The sequence below is a fragment of the Argopecten irradians genome, chromosome 5 (genome assembly GCF_041381155.1).
Source record: "Argopecten irradians isolate NY chromosome 5, Ai_NY, whole genome shotgun sequence".
NCBI classification, from domain to species: Eukaryota; Metazoa; Mollusca; class Bivalvia; order Pectinida; family Pectinidae; genus Argopecten; species Argopecten irradians.
This window is the reverse complement of record NC_091138.1, coordinates 28,311,268-28,326,561: the sequence shown is the minus strand read 5'-3', so window position 1 is coordinate 28,326,561 and position 15,294 is coordinate 28,311,268. Positions and strand designations below refer to the sequence as shown.

The window sequence follows — 15,294 nt, the reverse complement described above, 5'->3', positions numbered from 1 at the left end:
ATTTTTTCTCTATGATTGATAGGCTTGTACTTAAATTTTAAACTTGTCCACAAGAAAATTAGTTTTCTTAATGAAATGTGCCACCTCCCCACAAACAGAAATGACGTACCTGGTAAACAGGAGCACTTGAAGTCATCTATAAAGTCGTGACACATACCAAGGTTGAGACAGGTGTTTGGGAGACAGTCTATAACCGATGTGTTACACCGTTTCCCTTGGTAACCTGTTCCCTATAACCAAAGCAACAATCTGGGGTCAATAACACATCATACAGCCTTTGATTTTAAATGCATGTAGCAAAATGATCAAAAAAATAAACATTAACCGTGAGAAATGATTACTGAAATATAACCATATGTAGAATTGATATGGTATGGTGTGAATATATGATCTATATATGTGCAAGTGGAAAATGCCATTTATTTACACATACACATGATTGTATTCTAGTTTTATTCTCCCTTGTGTCATATGCTGAATTAGAGTAATATTCAGAATTTGGGATACTAAATCCTTGTAACTTACATTACAGAAACAACGGTATTCCCCAATCATGTCTATACAGGTCCCTCCGTTCATACATGGCTGACTGTCACACTCATTTACTTGGGTGTCACATCTACAGCAAAAACAGAAATTTACTTTATAAGATAATATAGTAAGATAAATATTATAATCAATAGCTTTTAACTATTTTTTGTTACTTTCTGACAAATATGAAATACTAAATACCTCATTTTTGTAATGTTCAAAGGAAGAAGATTATGGAAGTAATGTGTAAATAGATAATACTTCATTATCAGACCCAGGATATATAGCCCTAAACTTTGACACAGTAACTTACCCGAGTCCTTTGTAACCTGGGTAACAGGTACAGGAATATCCGTTGAGTTTATCTACACAGTTACCATGGAGACAAGGGTTGGATTCACATTCATTAATGTCTGTCTGACAGTACAAGCCAGTAAAGCCTGAAAAATACACCATTATTATAATACTACAACTGAAAACATAGTATATGTACATGTATATATAATCTGTCGAATGTAGAATTACAATACATACATGTACTGTGTAAATAATAAATTAGTGCTCCTCTTGAAATGAACACCTGCTTGAAAGTTTACCAGCGAGACCTATCAATAGTTAGGGTCATTTAAGGTCAGCCTCTACTGTAGGATATGTGTTACTTGTGTAAATGTCTGTATATAGAGGAAGGGTGCAATATATTTGTGTTGCATTTCCTTGTAATAGTGTTCTTATTATAGTGCTGCCTCACTGAATTATGCCTCCAAAGAAACCATGCAGCACACTAATGTTGAGCGATCCCCCTTATACAAAAAGTAAAACTTTACTAGGTATAGTTAACACTTTAGTTAAAGAGGTAAGATGTTGTATAAAAGGTCTTACCTGGTCGGCACATACAGATGTTGGGGCTACTGTTACCCAAACATGTTGCTCCGTTCATGCAGGGATAGCTATGGCATATATTCATCTGGTCTTCACAACTCTCACCTGTGGTGAACAGAGACCAATTACTAAGTAGTTCAAAGGGTAACAATAGTGAATTATAGCCTGACTGCTAAGGGACTGTATAGTATGTAGGAGTACAAAGATGCACAGCCAAACTGGGGTTCGAAGCCAAGACCCTCCAAACACTAACTGGATGCTCTACCAATTGATCTACCTAGTCACCCACAATCAATCCAATCCAGAACCAACTGTAACCTCAAATGTAATTATCAACAATTGATTTAGTCTTCAGTTTATATTTTTTCTCATTATAAATAAACAGAATTGTATATTTAACAGTATGTACTTTCACAGTGATAATCTAATCATACAAAATGTAATTTCGGTATATCGGAAATGATTTACATGTACAAGGATTTTCAGGCACATATTTTATATTATATCACATAAGTCTTAAAAAAGCTGCTGTATAAATTATCAACTTACCAGTAAATCCTGACAGACAGGAACATCTGTGGAATCGACCATGGTCCAGACTTGTACATGTACCATTGTTTCGACAAACTTGTGGATAGCAAGGATCCAGCGCTGTGAACAGACAACATAAACTCCTAAAATATCTCACTTTTGACATTGTTTCTTGATAAGATAACAATAAAATTTGAAAAGTAAACAAAGATTGAAGTAGACCTACAAGAACAGTTTACTTGGTATAACTTACATATATCAGCTTACATCAAACAAATGTTTCAAACAAGAGTAGATATAGAAGCCAGAGTCCCCCAAATCCAGAGTTTGACCCATGGACATCCAACACCAAACATGGATGCTCAACCACTTGACAGATCACCAGTTGTCAATCAAACCCCACAGGACTTTGCATTTTGTATTGTGTATGCTACAATGTTTGCTCCGATATTGAATAGAAACATGCGCGTTTGTTAGCATGAGGCATGACATTATTACACCTGGCGATCGGTCAATTTAGCTACCTGGTTGCAAGCAATCAACCTGGTCCAACACTGCTACATACATACTAATGTTTCAATATCAACTTTAAATCAGTTGTAGTAGAGTTTACTCTCCATTTTTAATGTGTCAAGTGGTAACAGAACACTAGCCTACCTTTACACTGTGTTTGTGAAGTACCACCAGATGATGTGGTGCCTGTCCCCCTCGGACATTCTGTACAGGATGTTGATCGGGTGTGGTTAGAATAGAAGTGATGAGGACAGTGAATACAAGGCTTCAGACCCGTCAAGCTATAGGCTCCCATTGGGCATTCATCTGGGTTAAAAAAAAAATCCCAAATAAGCATCTCTCACAGTAGATTTCGCATTAACCATGAACATGTGTGTCATCCAAGAACCTTCTATCTGATTGATATTTAATATGTGATTTTTAATGATTCTAGATATCAAATGATACTCAAGAAACAAAAGGAAACTAAAAATGTTAGAAGATAGCAAAATATGGAAGCCTGGTGTGCAAGTTAGTTACATCAGAACATTCACATGTGTTTGCAGAGAAAACACAAGCAATAATAAAATTCAAACTAATGTAGTAAATACAAACCTGTACAGTGTGAGGGAGATGATGATCCAATGTCCACTGTGCTGGATGACATCCCAGGGCATGTGGTGCAGGTTATACTGCCACTGTTTACAGAGTAGCTTCCCTTGGCACATTTGGTACATGGCTGTAGACCAGTATTGGAGTATTCTCCAGGTTTACACAAAGCTGTGGGTCAGAATATATTTTATTTTCATGGTGTCTTTCCTAAACCTTATATTTTGTTAAAGTTACAATTTTCAATCACAAATGCAATTAAAACTGCGTGCAAAGGATCTCATGTTTAACTCTGTGTCTGAATCTGAAAAGCTGCAAGCTAAGTATTGTCACTTCTCCAAGGAGATTATTCCTTCACTACAATAACAAACATGAAGATACATAACTGTAGTTAAGCTGTAATTTACACCTGATAAGTGTAAACCAGCAGAAGATACAATATGTGTGCTTATTTCTATTCTAATTCTCTTGTATATGATTGATATGGTACATAAGGGATATCTTGCAATGTTTCTATCACCACATCCTTATCTCAATTTTGATTGTAAGTTTTGTTGACTGAGCCTACCTAGACAGTGACTGTCGTCCTGAATGTCCTGGGAACAGATTCGACAATAAGGATGGCGATCCGCCTCACTGCCTCCGGGACAGGATTCACACTGACTTGTATTGGAATTAGGGAATGTACCCAACACACATTGACCTGTACAACACCAAATCACATTACCACGTTATACAATGCAAATTTGGCAACATCAGTTCTGTAACTCTAATAGTATAAATTTCTTTACACATACTATTTTTAAAATTAGCTCATGATCAGCATGTAAACCAAAAACTTAACTTTTTTCTTCAGGCAAAAGTATTAGGCATTTCAAAGAATTAAAACTTTTGGAATTTTTTTAGTTTTATTTAAAAAATTGTAGAGGCCATATAGGATTTTGACAGACAAAACATATGTTTAGAAAACAAAGCGAAAGAAAAAAAAATTGTGCTCAATTAAATACCAATAAAGAAAATGTTTGAGCTCCATCCATTCTACTATAATTGTGTCACTTACTGCATTGATGCTCTCCGTTAACCACACTGTAGTTAGGACATGTGAAGCCTTTTTGTAAACTGTTGTTGGAATAAGTCAGTTTGAATTCCCCACAATTGGACGAATGTAGAATTTCATTATTGAGGGCATCCAAAGCATTTGTGGCATAATTAGCACATAGTGACATTTGTTGTGGGGTTGCTGACAATGAGGTGGGATGTTTCCACATTTGGGCCGTAACATTGGCAACTTCCTGTAAAAGGTAATACATTAATATTTATTATTATCAAATTTGGGCCGTTGTGTTGGTACTCTCTTCAAAAGTTATCTCCCTTACAGTAGGTATCCTTGCGACATCCTTATTTCATGAGCGAAACATGCATCTTTTGCTCTAGAAAGCATAATGTTACTTTTGCAAACGCATGTCACAATCAATACCTATCTGCCAAGGCAGATAACTCTGTAATATGCAAATAAGAATAAGCAAAACTTAGTACTGCAGACTTTAAGTCCTGATGAAGCCCAACGAAGTGGACATAACTAGTAGACCCACTACCTATTATAAATACTCTAGATGAACTTGCCTCTTGTATATTAGGATACGCTGTTTCAGTTGATTCAAACCTAATACAGAATTACTGAAGTTGATACAAACCTGACTGATGATGACATGTTTCACCACCACATTAAACATCTGTGGTAGTATGGCTGAACAGTTAATGGTTTCCAACACTTTAGTCTTCACCAGAGAGCTTACATTACAAACACTCAAACTGACTGATTTAAAGTGTAAGCTGAAGTCTAACTGGTAGATGGGGAAACTATCATGTCCTGAAAGAAAGTAAGACTCAATCTAATATCATTTTAATCAAATTAACCTCAAAAGAGAGAAAAAATATCTACCAGACATACTGTTTATTTGTTTAATTTTTACATGGAATTTTTTTTTCTAATTTCTAAAATGCTAATTCGTCTTCATACATTTTTTAAATTTCTAACAGCAATAAGCTATACATGTTATTTAACTTGACCCTTGTCATCTTTTTAAATTCATTTGTGGGTAGATCCAGAAACTATTTTAACCATGAATATAACAAAATTTAATCCAAAGGCAACTACATGTATATATTATATGCTCCAAATGAAATCTGACAGGAATAGAACTGAATGGGACAGGACAGAATGGTCATAGGTAACACTAAATGTCACCACATTACATACCAAGGGTATCAAATGTTGAGTACTTACTCTGAGCTTCGTAGGTGAAATTACAGGAGGCTGTGTTTCCGGAGTTGTCGTATACTGTGACTTTGACTGGGATATGAGTCCGTATGCTGATGGGACTACCCTCTTGTGGGTAAAACGTGTGTTGGGCAATGTCCCTTGTCAAATTGAAATAGTTTCCTTGGTAGCGGATCGGAACAATTGTCTGGTTTGTGTAATACTTTTCAATTACTACAGACCTTGGGCATTCAATGGCAGGAGGAAATGTATCTGTAAAAGAAAGTAAAACATGTATACCTCAAGTAACTTATTACAAGGTCAACCCTACTGTAATAGCCTTTTGAATTATTTAATAAACTCCCCCTCAAAGTTGGTTGACTGTAAACTCTAACAGGTTACTTTTACAGCCACCTTCATGTTGTGGAGTTTATAGTTCACTTACCTCTCAGTATGACCTGGAAGCTACACCTGGCCTCATTAGCACTGGTATCCACGGCAGACACAGTTACTGTGGTATTCTACAACAAACATATTTCATTTGTAATATGTTATGGATATAAATTAATTAATTCTGCAAATGTGACACATATTATCTGCCAATACAAAATGCTTCATCTGTCAATATGATCCTGTGAATTTGTTCTACATCTGATGAAAACTTTTTCTTACTTGACCCAGAATTTTAACCTTCCAGTGAATGAAACGTCATTCAGTCCCGCTAAAAAGTGACATCATATTCACCGGAATGAAGTCATTTTTATGATATAAAAAATTTCTGATGGCAGTGTCGTTTTAAAGCTTGTATTGTAAGATACTAACCATGTATTCTCTATATGAATTATAGAAATTATCAAATGAACAGTTGTATCAATAATTTAATATCAGTTGAATAATTGAAACATTAACTTATTAGGATACCTTTCTGAAGATATATGGTGTTCTGAAGTCTGGTGGAGAATAGGTCACTGTGACTGAACTGTTGGAGTTGTCGTATACCGATGGAACCGTAATATTGACAGGAACAGGGCCTCCTGGTGGTAGACTAACAAACACTGGTGAGAGGGGACAATCTCTGAAGGTCGGTCGCTCTGTATCTGATGAAAGAAATATACAACAAATATGAAATAGGCCACAACAACTGTTAATTAAGAAAAAATACATGTATGTATAGAATCAAAATATTTTATCTTTCTATAATTTGATTCAAACATCAAAAATTAAGTGGTACGTGTATCATTTTAAAGTAAGTAGGTAATTAATTCATATGTGTAAGCAAATGATAGACTATATGTTCATTCCAAGAAATTAATTAGACACAAGTAGTACAAACAAGACCAATATAGGTCTGAATATATTCTGTCTTTATATATTACAGAGTTACTTCCCTTGAGGGTAGGTCACGTCATTATATTGTGAGTGAAACTTTGTTTTCTCTGAAAAGTATGACGTTTCGGTTACAACAAGATAACGTCATAATCAATACCTTCCCGCAAGGGCAGATAACTCTGTAATATGCAAATAAGGAATAATAGTAGTTGATATTATCATGTCTCATTGCTTCATTTTAACTGTTAATTGAGATATTTAGTGATTGCACTCTAATGACTTACCTCTACACACAGGGATATGTGTACTCCACACCATGTTCACAGCCGGGTGGGTCTCTACACTTCTCCGCCCTCTGACCATGTTTAGAGCAGATTGTGTCTGCAGACGCTGCCACCTACTCGCACTCTTTACAAGATTCAAAGTGGGAATCTGCTTAACATTTCTCTGATTTCTCCTAATGTTTATGGGCGCAATAGGGTTCACATTTTGATGATTCTGTGCTAGGTTTACAGAGGGAGCTGTCTTCGTCTTGTCCTTATTAAAACTATCTGATAAAGCAACAGACCACTTTTTCTTCCATTTCTCTCCTCTCATTGATTGATTAGGTCTTTTATTTGTGTACTCACGAAACCTCTGTCTCATCCACTTTTTATATAACATCATACCAGGATAACGAACCTTTGAATTGGTAGAAGACATTATTGCAGGCCTTCCCCTAGTAGGTTGTTTATTTCTGATATAAGGCCTGGAACCCCGTATAAGTCTCCGTCTATTCCGACTGCTGTAAGGGGAGGTAAATGGTGATTGTCTTTTGTCCTGGTATGAAGAGGTCTGGCTCGGACGATTTCTCCAAAAGTTGTTGCTATTGTATGGATGCGTAGATCTCTTTTTCCTGTTATCTGGAAACATTAAATGAAGGATTTACATAATGAGAAATATTACTATTCTTCATTGAAATTCATTATCAAGGTTAAAACACCAGGTCAATTTTATAGACATGTGATGTCAAGGTCAAGGTCAAGGTCTCATGCACAAGGTATTTCTATGATGTCCTTAATGTGTAATACAAGGTCAAATACATAATTTAGAGGATACAGGATTCTTAAACACTCTACAGTCACAAGATCATAGTCATACAATTACATGTCCTATTCAATCATGCAGAATTAAGGTAAACAATTCAGTTATATAAATCAAGATTATCCCAAGTCATACAAAGTTAAGTCAAGTCATACTAGCTAGGCTAAGTCAAATAGTCACAAATAGTCAAATAGTTATCTTACAGTAAATGCCTAAATTGAAGAAGCAAAGAACCTAAATTTTTCATTTCAAATGAACAAATTATAAACTCTATAATTATAATAATTTTTAATTGTTAAAAAATCAATCAATTCAGTCAAACACTTTCTAGTCACACTGGCAATGATTGTTAGGCAAATACCAACAGCTATAAAGCAGATAGGCAAAGATGTTAAATAATCTAAGCCTGTTAAACTTGTATAATCTAAAGCATATAAGATATTGTGCATGCATACATAGATCATTCACATAAAAATAAGGGATGTGAACAATGGAATAATAGCGTCCAAGCCAGATCAACAAGTTTAAAATACTGTTGAGAGGTATAAGATACACATATATGTATAAAACCCTTAACTACTTAAATCTCATGAAAATTCAATAATCTCCTATCTTACATTTCACAAATATTATTACATAACTTAATTTCAAAAGTTCATTATCATTTCCCAAGGAGAACTAGCATTTCGAGACAGGTGCATGTGTGACCAGACTTTTCAATGGAGGCCATTCCTCTCACTTAAGGGTGATTTATCTGAACATACCACAAGCTTTGGCCTCAAGATAATTGAAAAAATGTTAACATCAATGCCATCTTATCTATGTAATTTAAAAAGGGGGGAAATTAATTCATTTGAACATTGTGGTCATTAGTCCAAGCATGCTGCTGACCCAATACCATAACCCTGAGTGTCTTAGTTATCGAGAAAAGGTTGAAAATTGTTATGGACAGTTGACAAACAACCTTATACAAAAATCAATTGCACCAGATCATCTGGGACAATGATTATGTCTGGGATCACCTACAAACCATGCAGTTATTAAAAAACATGCATCCTAACCATGCAGATAATAATAATGAAGTCAGTGAATAACAACAGAGTAATTCTAAAACATGCTAACACCCATGCTACATAGTAAAAGATTCTTACAAAATTTGATTTAAAACATCAATAATTTTAAAACCTAGCTTTGAGTTTTGCAACATGAATAAGTTAGACTATACATGTTTACAGATAGACAAAATGTTGAAATGTTTTAAAGAAAAAATCACAAGGACCATTCACACATGACTTTTACTGACATTTGATTCCATAGTTAAATGTTTGACTTTAGTATATTGTAGCACGATGAAATATTTAAGTCAAGTCTCAGTTTGTATATATAATAGTATTACAAAATTATCAAATAAAATGAAAAATCTTTTTTATCATTCCAGCTGACAGCATTGATTTGTATTACATCCAGTAGTCAAAGTAACATGTGATCCGTAAGTTGTTCGACTTTTTACAATTAACGATTGCCACTAGCACGCCTCATGTTTGCACACACACATGTTTCAATTCAATGTTGGAGCAAATTTCGTATATCATACACATAGAAAATTGCAGTCACCTGTAGTACCCAGGGGGTTGACTGACAGGCGATTTGTCAATACCCAAAGTTCATATGTTATTAAGCCAATAAAAACAAACAGTTCTTTACTGACACTGTATTGAAAGGCATTTTAGGCTGCAGTATAAGAAAGAATAATATACATAATGATATAAAAGTTAAAGGAAGAGAAACCGACAACCAATCGTCAAAAGAGAAGCCATATATTTACAATTTTTTATAAAAAGATACATCTATTCCGTCTTTGCATGTTACAGAGTAATCTCCCTTGTGAGAAGGTATCGATTACGACATCATTATTTTGTGAGCACATATTTCACTTCACTTTCTCTGGAAAATATGACATCACAATCAATACCTATCTATAAGGGCAGATAACTCTGTAATATACATTTAAGGAATGCTAGATTGGAAACCTGATGTGAGAGAGTGACATTAGTTAGTGAGTGAAGCACACACTGTACAGTGTTAGGTCTGTAAGCCTGATATGTAGGTGATACATGGGAATACCAAGTACCTTGGAAGTCGAGTAACTTTGTATTTATATTACAAACTGATGACTGACAACAAGTCAGACAAGATGTGGAAGGGTCTGTTGGGTCACAGGGGTGGGAGCCATCGTCACACAGGGAGCTGGGACCACACCCCTTCGATATGGTGGGGTTCTTCTTATGATAATTTACCAGGGTTTGACAGGAGTTCTGGCAGATGGAACAAGATCACTTTATATATCTGTACTTATTTGGTGATATCAACCACTATACTGATAACGTTTTTTATTCATTACTTTTATTCAGAATTAGATGTCTTTCATTATAAATACAATTTTTTAATATTGCATATTATCGTATTCTTCAAACTTCAACTGATTTTTCAGATATATTTTGAATAATCATATAATATCTGCTGTAAATACTGTTTTGCTATAAAGTAAATTAATACAGCTATATTCATTGAAAGAGTGTTATTACGGAGAACTATATACTTAACAAAAACAGAAACACATGTCATGATTAAAAGATCTCAAATTCTTTTTAAAAGTTTCTATGAAATGGTATCAAAATAACAAATATGTCTGCAAAACATGAATGCTCCCGCATCCGAATGGAATCTGAATGAGATGATATGGGACAGAATGTGAAGAAATGAGACCTGACATGGTAACTTCCATGACTGGTGTACAGTGACTCTTAGAGCCTAAGAGGTAATCATTCTACTGTAACGGCTCTGGATCAGGTCAATTGGTGATCAGGTAAATAAATGTAGCTTCAGCAGTAGAGCTTCCAGCTAGTGTTTGGAGGTCCCAGGTTTAAACCCAAGCCTGGCTGTACATTTTTCCATCCCTACTACATTTCAATCAATGATGCATTCCATTGTGTGTTTATTAAGGGGGTTCTGACAATTTCTCATATGAAGCTTATCACAAAGATGCTCCATAGCAGAACACATGTCATACTAAATTAGAAACTTTATAATCTATTACCCTGTGACAATAGTACAATCACTGCCTTACAAAAAAGGTCAAATTTGTCCATCTTGTTGCACCTGATCACAATACCCAGCAACAGAAAGCATCATAAACACTAAGTAACACCGAAGTGGGACATAATATTGTAATGATCCAATAGCATCAAAATTTCTTTACCACTTTAAATTTAGGATAAGCATGACATTTTCACGTATTTCTGTTTTTCTCAAGGGCATAATTATAAACTTTATCTATAAGACAAACTTGATACTGCCATAAAACTAATATTCACCTCAGGTCCTTGACACCAAACAGACATGAGAGAACCGATACATCTGTCATGACTTTTAGATTCTGGACAATAAGCACACCAAAACGAAAGGAGTGCAGAACTGGTAGTTGTAGGTGTAATCGTGGAAGTTGTAGGTTTAGTAGTAGTTGAAGGTGTAACACTGGTAGTTGTAGGTGTAGTAGTGGTGGTTGTAGGTGTGGTAGTGGTAGTTGTAGGTGTAGTAGTGGTAGTTGTAGGTGTAGTAGTGGTGGTTGTAGGTGTGGTAGTGGTAGTTGTAGGTGTAGTAGTGGTAGTTGTAAGTATAGTAGTGGTGGTTGTAGGTGTGGTAGTGGTTGTTGTAGGTGTAATAGTGGTAGTTGTAGATGGAGTCATGGTAGTTGTAGGTGTGGTAGTGGTAGTTGTAGGTATAGTAGTGGTGGTTTTAGGTGTGGTATTTGTAGTGGTAGTTGTAGGTGTAATAATGGTAGTTGTAGGTGTAATAGTGGTGGATGTAGGTGTAGTAGTGGTGGTTGTAGGTGTAGTAGTGGTGGTTGTAGGTGTAAAAGTGGTAGTTGTAGGTGTAATAGTGGTAGTTGTAGGTGTAGTAGTGGTGGTTGTAGGTGTGGTATTTGTAGTGGTAGTTGTAGGTGTAATAATGGTAGTTGTAGGTGTAGTAGTGGTGGTTGTAGGCATGGTAGTGGTAGTTGTAGGTGTAGTAGCGGTAGTTGTAGGTGTAGTAGTGGTGGTTGTAGGTGTGGTAGTGGTAGTGGTAGTTGTAGGTGTAGTAGCGGAAGATGTAGGTGTAGTAGTGATGGTTGTAGGTGTGGTAGTTGTAGTGGTAGTTGTAGGTGTAATAGTGGTAGTTGTAGGTGTAGTAGTTGTGGTTGTAGGTGTAGTAGTGGCAGTTGTAGGTGTAGTAGTGGTGACTGTAGGTGTAGAAGTGGTGGTTGTAGGTGTAGTGGTGGTAGTGGTATAGTGGTGTTATTATAGGTGTGGTAGTGGTAGGTGTAGTGGTGGTAGTTGTAGATGTGAAGTGTAGTTGTAGGTGTAGTAGTGGTAGTTGTAGGTGTAGTAGTGGTAGTAGGTGTAGTGTAGTTGTAGTAGTGGTAGTTGTAGGTGTGTAGTGGTAGTTGTAGGTGTAGTAGTGGTGTTGTAGGTGTAGTAGTTTGGTGTAGTGTGTAGTGGTAGTTGTAGGTGTGTAGTGGTAGTTGTAGTGTAGGTAGTGTGGTAGTTGTAGTGTAGTAGTGGTAGTTGTAGGTGTAGTAGTGGTAGTTGTAGTGTAGTATGTGTAGTGGTAGTTGTAGGTGTAGTAGTGTAGTGGTAGTTGTAGGTGTAGTAGTGGTAGTTGTAGGTAGTAGTGGTAGTTGTAGGTGTAGTAGTGGTAGTTGTAGTGTGATGTTGTAGGTGTAGTAGTGGTAGTTGTAGTGTAGAGTTGTAGTAGAGTGGTAGTTGTAGTGTGTAGTGGTAGTTGTAGGTGTAGTAGTGGTAGTGTGTGTAGTGTAGTTGTAGTGTGAGTGTAGTAGTGGTAGTGGTAGTTGTAGGTGTAGTAGTGGTAGTTGTAGTTGTAGGTAGTGTAGTAGTGTAGTGGTAGTAGTGTTAGGTGTAGTAGTGGTAGTTGTAGGTGTAGTAGTGGTAGTTGTAGTTGTAGGTGTAGTAGTGGTAGTTGTAGGTGTAGTAGTGGTAGTTGTAGGTGTAGTAGTGGTAGTTGTAGTTGTAGGTGTAGTAGTGGTAGTTGTAGGTGTAGTAGTGGTAGTTGTAGGTGTAGTAGTGGTAGTTGTAGGTGTAGTAGTGGTAGTTGTAGGTGTAGTGGTTGTAGTGTAGTAGTGTAGTTGTAGGTGTAGTAGTGGTAGTTGTAGGTGTAGTAGTGGTAGTTGTAGGTGTAGTAGTGGTAGTTGTAGGTGTAGTGGTAGTTGTAGTTGTAGTGTAGTGTGTAGTGTAGTTGTAGGTGTAGTAGTGGTAGTTGTAGGTGTAGTAGTGGTAGTTGTAGGTGTGTAGTGGTAGTTGTAGGTGTAGTAGTGGTAGTTGTAGGTGTAGTAGTGGTAGTTGTAGGTGTAGTAGTGGTAGTTGTAGTGTGTAGTAGTGGTAGTTGTAGGTGTGTAGTGTAGTAGTGGTAGTTGTAGGTGTAGTATGGTAGTTGTAGGTGTAGTAGTGGTAGTAGTGTAGGTGTAGTTGTAGTGTAGTAGTGTAGTTGTAGGTGTAGTAGTGGTAGTTGTAGGTGTAGTGGTAGTTGTAGGTGTAGTAGTGGTAGTTGTAGTTGTAGTAGTGGTAGTTGTAGTGTAGTAGTGGTAGTTGTAGGTGTGGTAGTGGTAGTTGTAGTGTGTAGTGGTAGTTGTAGGTGTAGTAGTGTAGTTGTAGGTGTAGTGTAGTTGTAGTTGTAAGGTGTAGTAGTGGTAGTTGTAGGTGTAGTAGTGGTAGTTGTAGGTGTAGTGGAGTTGTGTAGTGGTAGTTGTATTGTAGGTGTAGTAGTGGTAGTTGTAGGTGTAGTAGTGGTAGTTGTAGTGTAGTGTGGTAGTGGTAGTTGTAGTGTAGGTGTAGTGTAGTAGTTGTAGTGTGTAGTGTAGTGTGGTAGTTGTAGGTGTAGTAGTGGTAGTTGTAGGTGTAGTAGTGGTAGTTGTAGGTGTAGTAGTGGTAGTTGTAGGTGTGTAGTGGTAGTTGTAGGTGTAGTAGTGGTAGTTGTAGGTGTAGTGGTGGTAGTTGTAGGTGTGTAGTGTAGTTGTAGTGTAGTGTAGTGTAGGTGAGTGTGGTAGTTGTAGGTGTAGTGTGGTAGTTGTAGGTGTAGTGGGTAGTTGTAGGTGTAGTAGTGGTAGTTGTAGGTGTAGTAGTGGTAGTTGTAGGTGTAGTAGTGGTAGTTGTAGGTGGTTGTAGTGTAGTTGGTAGTTGTAGGTGTAGTAGTGGTAGTTGTAGGTGTGTAGTGGTAGTTGTAGTGTGTAGTAGTGGTAGTTGTAGGTGTAGTGTGGTAGTTGTAGGTGTGTGTGTAGTGGTAGTGGTAGTTGTAGGTGTAGTGTAGTGGTAGTTGTAGGTGTAGTGGTGGTAGTTGTAGTAGGTGAGTAGTGGTAGTTGTAGGTGTAGTAGTGGTAGTTGTAGTGTAGTGGTAGTGTGGTGTAGTGTAGTGTAGTAGTGGTAGTTGTAGGTGTAGGTGTGTGTTGTAGTGTAGTGGTTGTGTGTAGTGTAGTTGTAGTTTGGTGTAGTGGTGTAGTTGTAGGTGTGTAGGTAGTTGTAGGTGTGTAGTGGTAGTTGTAGTAGAGTGGTAGTTGTAGGTGTAGTGGTGGTAGTTGTAGGTGTAGTAGTGGTAGTTGTAGGTGTAGTAGTGGTAGTTGTAGGTGTGTAGTAGTGGTAGTTGTAGTGTGTGTAGTGTGGTAGTTTGTAGGTGTAGTGGTGGTTGTAGGTGTAGTGTAGTGTGTAGTAGGTGTGTGTGGTAGTGTAGTGTGTAGTTGTAGTTGTAGTGTGTAGTTGTAGGTGTAGTGTGGTAGTTGTAGGTGTGTAGGGGTAGTTGTAGGTGTAGTGTAGTGGTAGTTGTAGGTGTAGTGTGTGTAGTTGTAGGTGTAGTAGTAGTGTAGTGTAGTGTAGTGTGTAGTGGTGTTGTAGGTGTAGTGTAGTGTAGGTGTAGTAGTGTAGTTGTAGGTGTAGTAGTGGTGAGTTGTAGGTGTAGTAGTGTGTAGTGTAGGTGTAGTTGTGGTGTAGTAGTGTATGTGGTAGTTGTAGGTGGTAGTGTAGTAGTGTGGTGGGTAGTTGTGTGTTGTTGTGTAGTAGTGGTAGTTGTAGGTGTGTAGAGTTGTAGGTGTAAGTTAGAGTGGTAGTTGTTTGGTAGTAGTGTGTAGTGTAGTGGTAGTAGTAGTGTAGTAGGTGTAGTAGTGTAGTGTAGTGTAGTAGGTGTAGTAGTGTGTAGTTGTAGTTGTAGTGTAGTAGTTGTAGGTGTGTAGTGGTAGTTGTAGGTGTAGTAGTGGTAGTTGTAGTGGTGTAGTAGTGTAGTTGTAGTGTAGTAGTGTAGTTGTAGTGTAGTATGTGTAGTTGTAGTTGTAGTAGTAGTTGTAGGTGTAGTAGTGGTAGTTGTAGTGTGTAGTGGTAGTTGTAAGTGTAGTAGTGGTAGTTGTAGGTGTAGTGGTAGTGTAGTTTGTAGTAGTGTGGTAGTTGTAGTGTAGTGTGTTGTTGGTGTAGTAGTGTGTGGTAGTTGTAGTGTAGTGTAGTGTAGTGTGTAGTGGTAGTTGTAGGTGTGTAGTGGTAGTTGTA

General features: G+C 37.1%; 1 protein-coding gene across 5 annotated transcripts in view; it reads right to left on the bottom strand.

The window, feature by feature from the left end:
• LOC138323423 (uncharacterized) overlaps positions 1 to 15,294 on the bottom strand; it is a 111,191-nt gene that overhangs the window by 24,829 nt on the left and 71,068 nt on the right. For all 5 annotated transcript variants that reach the window (XR_011208544.1, XM_069268030.1, XM_069268032.1 and 2 more), the window contains 14 exons: positions 6,916 to 7,533; positions 6,224 to 6,399; positions 5,748 to 5,823; positions 5,330 to 5,575; positions 4,737 to 4,912; positions 4,103 to 4,334; positions 3,611 to 3,745; positions 3,049 to 3,213; positions 2,599 to 2,760; positions 1,960 to 2,061; positions 1,411 to 1,515; positions 845 to 971; positions 526 to 619; positions 110 to 230 (listed from right to left, as the gene is read on the bottom strand). Coding sequence is in view for 4 of the 5 variants with exons in the window: in XM_069268030.1 (XP_069124131.1) it covers positions 110 to 230; positions 526 to 619; positions 845 to 971; positions 1,411 to 1,515; positions 1,960 to 2,061; positions 2,599 to 2,760; positions 3,049 to 3,213; positions 3,611 to 3,745; positions 4,103 to 4,334; positions 4,737 to 4,912; positions 5,330 to 5,575; positions 5,748 to 5,823; positions 6,224 to 6,399; positions 6,916 to 7,533 (2,535 nt within the window). In the remaining variant the exon portion in view is untranslated. The remainder of the gene's footprint in view (positions 1 to 109; positions 231 to 525; positions 620 to 844; positions 972 to 1,410; positions 1,516 to 1,959; positions 2,062 to 2,598; positions 2,761 to 3,048; positions 3,214 to 3,610; positions 3,746 to 4,102; positions 4,335 to 4,736; positions 4,913 to 5,329; positions 5,576 to 5,747; positions 5,824 to 6,223; positions 6,400 to 6,915; positions 7,534 to 15,294) is intronic.